This window comes from Henckelia pumila, chromosome 4, assembly GCF_033568475.1.
Source record: "Henckelia pumila isolate YLH828 chromosome 4, ASM3356847v2, whole genome shotgun sequence".
NCBI classification, from domain to species: Eukaryota; Viridiplantae; Streptophyta; class Magnoliopsida; order Lamiales; family Gesneriaceae; genus Henckelia; species Henckelia pumila.
The window spans coordinates 17,041,951-17,047,452 of NC_133123.1; the positions used below are offsets into that span (position 1 = coordinate 17,041,951).

Consider the following 5,502-nt stretch of genomic DNA (forward strand, 5'->3'; position numbering starts at 1 on the left):
TTTTTGTGGTTTAAAAAATGACCAACTCAGACATAGTAGACTGTTTACGGAGAATTAATGCACCTCAATTTACTCCACTTGGTAATGCTGTTGCTTCTTGTACCAGTAGAAGTGTCTTCGGAAGCGGGAATACAATTTTATCAAAGGTACGAGGTTTTATTTTTTATTTTTTATTTTTTATTTTTGAGACCAGAACCATCCAATACACAGTGAATTTAAAACACAATTAGTCCATTCGAAGCTAGACTTTGAGGAAATAACTTCACAAGATCCATTCGCCGCTCTTATCATATGAACACTGGAGATTAAAGTAATTATCTAACTTTCATTATAATCCTCCTTTCAGGTCCTCGATCTTCACCAAATTTGATTACTGTTTTAACCGGGTGAAGAGAATACGTATGTATACAAACGTGGGTAAACCCATGACAGCAAACAGAAGTCCATGCTATCCGACGCAAACAAAAATCCATACCAAAATGAATAGCAGCCAATTCTGTGCCTTTCTCCGAGCTCGGGTGCCCTATCGTTCAAGCCTTTGCACCCAAAACATATCTTGAAAATGTTGAAGCACTGCCGCAACGCTGAATTTGTTTAGGAAACCATAGCATCCCACGTCAAATCAAGCCTCTACTGATTGTGTAGCGGGGTGTGAAAACTGATTAGGCAGTGGGTGATTCCACACTTGTTCCGGGCTAATCAATGTGGTCGGTGTCAATTTGCCACACATCAAATAAGCTTTACGAAATGCATCTAACAAAGAGAGCTCAATCAATTTTAACATCTACCGGTTGCCTAGAAATTATGTGTTATCCTGCAAATCTCGTTCCATACAATTTAAGTCATCAAGACGATTGCTGCAAAATTTTCCTCCTTGAAAAGCTTCAACAAAACTAGGTAACAACCTCAATAAAATGTGCCAAACGAAGCTTCTGTAGATTTCTCCAAAATATCATGTCTTACCGAACATTCCGAACATAAGGGCAAAACCGGAGACAATGACTAATGGTAGCGAAATACAACTTTTACAGAGGATACATGTTTGTAGTTTGCACATAGTGCGTGGTCAAATTTATAGTAGTACTCCATAATAAGATCCTATGACGCCGGCTGCGAATTCAAATATCGAGGCTCTAGAGTAGCTTCCGCCTGCACAACCTACACAGCACAGGGTGTAATGATAAGAAACTTATAGAGAAATATCGAAGCTTGAGTGTAGCTTCCACCTACACAACGTAGCATAACTTCTTCCTCCCCAAATACCCGAACTCGAGATGAGGCTAGCCACTTTACCCAAAAGTTTAGACCACATTTATAAGAAGGGAGACGTAGAATCCGTGGATCCTGAGTTAACTAAAATATTTTGTCCATTCCAATTCTTTAACATAGCCATTTTTTTATAAGATCACGCCCTCGGTAAAGAACGCCAACCATACTAAGGGTTAGAGCCTAAATTAGCCACCACAATATCTGAATGTTTAAAGTCATAATTGCTTAGCCAAAAGTGCATTGTTGAAAGCAATCAAATTGGTGGGGTGGAACAATGAAGGATGTGTCTCTGTCGTGCAAAATTTTGAAGAGTGATGAGATTTTGTGACATTTCATGTTTCAACCAAGCCTTTCTGGCCAAAGAAGGTTGGTGGATTCTTGCATGGCCCAATACAAAGTTGAAGAATCCTCAAGGCAAAATATTTCTGGTAATTGTATGTATCACTTTTCTGAAATCTCATAGTTCCAAAATTTTCTTCCCACCCTTAACTCAAATCATAACAGTGTCATAAAAATATTTGAAACAAAACATAATTCATGTCGTACCAAAAATATAAAATATTTAACAAGATTTCAAAATATTATGAACGCTTGCATTTTAAGACATATTATTCTTTTTTAAAAAAATATTATTTTAAAATACAAAGTCCACTTATTGATTCTCTGCCTGAACCGTTGAATTACCCGGATTGGTGCAGAACTTATCTTTTAAAAATTCAGTCAACTTACAGAAAGATCAGAGACGTCAAACCGTCAGATCGAAATGAAATTTGGTCAAATCATTTTTAAGAACGTTATCTAAATTGTGAATGTTGAGGATCAGGTTTGGTGGTTGTTTGAATCTGTTTCCAGACCACGAACAGAAGTTGCTTCTTTCTCGAGTATAATGTGTAAAATTCTTAAAAAATTCGTATCTGAAGTTCTGGTCGTTAGATCGGTCTAAAATTTTGACTGAATATGTATAACTTCTTATGCTATATTCTGAATGGTGGAGATCGGATTCGGTTCTTTTTAGAATTGGCAATAGGTCTTGAACGTAGTGCTTTTTTGAACTTGAAAAAAATATCTCCAGCGTTTCGTTCAATCTTCTCTCTTGTCTCACTCAAAATTCGAGTGAATTCGCAAATGACTTGATATGTCCAATCTCTTCATCTCGCATATATTTTACAATCACCTTCAAATAATCAAGATTTTAATATCTTGTAACTCTTAAAAAATTTTGGAATTTCAAACTCGCATTTGTTCCCCCATAATGTTCGTCAACCTAGAATTACTCCAAATCAATTATAGAAAGATATTAACGATTTTATTTTTATTTTTAAAAAAAGAACCTTATATCATATTTCGTTGAAAACAAAGATACTAAACCAACCAAATTTTCACCTCAAAGGAAACTTGTTCATTCATCTTTATTAGAAAAATTAAATTTTGATAAAAATACTACATTGTTTAATGACATAAAATAATTATATCCAGAATGAAATCTGTAGGAATTTATTTTCAAAATAAAGTAAAATAACACAACTTCGTATTAACATAAATCAAACTCAAAACAAATGTTAAAAGTCTGACACTATATCATGCTAAATAACATGCAGTGCTGTACCTGAGGGAAATCCATACAAAATCTAATAGAGAATAAAATAAATAAGTTTTTACAGTTTATTTTTTCTATTAGATGTTAAAACTCAGGGAAACGATTGAAGAGAGAAATTTTCTTCAAACTCCGGGATAAAATTGTAGAGACAATGGAAAATTAACATGAGTCGGTGAAATATCATGATCAAACCTTCAAGTTTCAGCACATGGAGACTAAGAAATAACCCAATGAATTCCCTTATCCATGCCTACAACCGTAATCTTCAGAGTCATCCAAACTCCAAAGATCTTTCAAGAAAACTTGGATAATGATTCCAGTTTCCTTTAACCAATGGCATTTCAAAAGCAGTCACATGTATACAACAACCAACCAAAACTAAAGCATTGTGTAATCAAAATCTGGGAAAACAACACTAACACCCAAAGTACTCATTTTGGTTCAATAGCATATAACAAAAATAGGCGCTTAGGTCATCCTTTGAGCAGCCTCCTTTGCAAGCAGTCTTTCTTTGGCTTTTGTCTTGGCTTGAGATTTTGAACCCATAACACCTCCTCCCCACTTCTTCCTAGTCTCATCATACTTGTCATTAAAGTTGGCCTGTAAGAAAAGTAGAGAAAGTGCATCATATCAACACTGCCAGATGTCCTAGAAATTTAATAACTAGGAAAATTTATCACATAGAGCTGTTCAACGCTGCTGCAGAAAATTTATAGCTTTTTTGGTAACTCTCTTACCTTGATAGCTTCCAAAATTTTGCTGAACTCCATCTTGTCTTCATTCTTCACGGAGGTCAGACACAAGACAGATGCAGTCTTCTTGTGAACAATCTGCAAATTGCCAAGCACAAATAAAATCAAGTAGGCATCACATATATTACAGAGGGGTTTGATCAAATACCATGAGATAAGAATCACTCACAGTTCCCAACCTAGCCTTCCCCTTCACAATGCAGTATGGAATTTCCATTTTCCTGCATAACGCAGGGAGCCATACGACCAATTCGATTGGATCCACATCATGAGCAATAACAACCAACTGGGCCTTATTCTGCAATATTAGTTTGATTGCACCATCAGTTTCCTGGTGCTAGTATACTTACTAGATGAAGTATGTACATCGAGAACAAGAATAACAAACCCACCTGCTCAATCAGACAGGTCACATGGTTCAGCCCATATTTCACAACAATAGGCTTCTTAACTTCAGGAGTCTTTCCTTCAGCTTCAGCCTGAGCTCTTTTCAAAAGGCGTTCTTTCTTCTGAGATTTATCCTCGGGTCTGTATTTGAGCATCATCTTGAACAGATTTGCAGCTGCAAATTCAACACAAACATAATTTGAGTTATTTGATTGAGGTTATCTTGCATTCCATTTCCCTCAGCATCATCAACAAATATAAAAAAAAAGTAAAATATAGAGGCACCTAAACATTCCAACTGATTACAACACTTATAACACAAAGCATTCCACTTGAATCCTTGGGAAACTTGAGTGACAGTGAACTATACTTGGATGAAACCTATGATATGACCTAGAATTAAATGTACAGTCATGTAAGAATCTGAATCGTTAAACACGGAAGATAAAAATGTTCAACCAGAATAGTACAATAATCACACCAATTGGCATAAAAAACTGACAACCAATCAATTGAAGGAAACAACATAGTACAAATATCGCGCAAACGAAGATTAACAAGAAAATGTTGATATAATAAATTTAAATAATTACTTAAAAGAAATAAAATCCAACGAAGAAATTTAGAAAGGGAAACAAACCCACCCAAGTTCTTGTCTAGGGTCTTGGAGAACTGATGAATGGGGGGCGGAACCTTCAATCGCTGCTTCAAAATCATCTTCTTCCGTTGAATCCGCACCACTTGAGGCCATTTCACGTATCTATGAAGATCCTTCTTCGGCGGCAAAGCCCCTCCTATTCCAAATTGCTTAGGACGTTTCTCGAAGAGGGGATTGACCACTTTTTCCGCCTTTTTCTTCGCAGGAGCCGGAAGCTTTGCGCCTTTCTTAGGAGCCTGAAAGAACAACTCATATTATCACTCAAAATCATTTACGCATGACGGTGAGGGAAAGGAAAGGGAAGGAAGCTCACCATTTCTCGACTTGCAGTTGCAGCAACCACGATTAAACCCTAGCCCATGACTTTTATGGGATCCCGGTGGGCTGTGATTGGGCCCAAAGTGCCAGCTTCGAGATAATATAGTAAGATCGGGCCCGATATGGGTACTGGCTAGTGACTAGTGGCTAGTGGCTACTATCTATAATCACTGTTTGAACTAATACTTACATGCTGCGTTTACTTTATTTAGTGGGATGAGATTACACGTGGATAAATCATATTATGATTATTAAAATAATTTTGAAGGATTTATAATAATGATGGATAAACAGTAATATGTTTACTTCGAGTTATTAATTTTGGAATTGAAATAATGATTGAAGGATGAATGACAGTTTTACCCTCCACTTATGATATACAATCTTATGCTTAATTATGTATTCATATAATTTGGATTGAGTTATTTTTGAACTAAATTATTATTGATTCACACGGAGGCATTTTCATTTATCAAAATTATTAGGTATAAAAATATGTATTTTTTCAAAAATAATAAAAT

The 5,502-nt window shown here is 35.8% G+C and overlaps 1 protein-coding gene across 1 annotated transcript; it reads right to left on the bottom strand.

Annotated features, from left to right (window-relative positions):
• Positions 1-3,020: 3,020 nt before the first annotated feature.
• On the bottom strand, positions 3,021-5,097 carry LOC140864997 (large ribosomal subunit protein eL8y). Its single transcript, XM_073269469.1, has 6 exons — positions 4,977-5,097; positions 4,650-4,899; positions 4,011-4,180; positions 3,788-3,916; positions 3,604-3,696; positions 3,021-3,466 (listed from the first exon to the last, which is right to left on the bottom strand). The coding sequence occupies exons 1-6, from the start codon at positions 4,977-4,979 to the stop codon at positions 3,335-3,337; spliced, it is 777 nt and encodes a 258-aa protein (XP_073125570.1). The 5' UTR covers positions 4,980-5,097; the 3' UTR covers positions 3,021-3,334.
• Between the last annotated feature and the right edge of the window lie 405 nt (positions 5,098-5,502).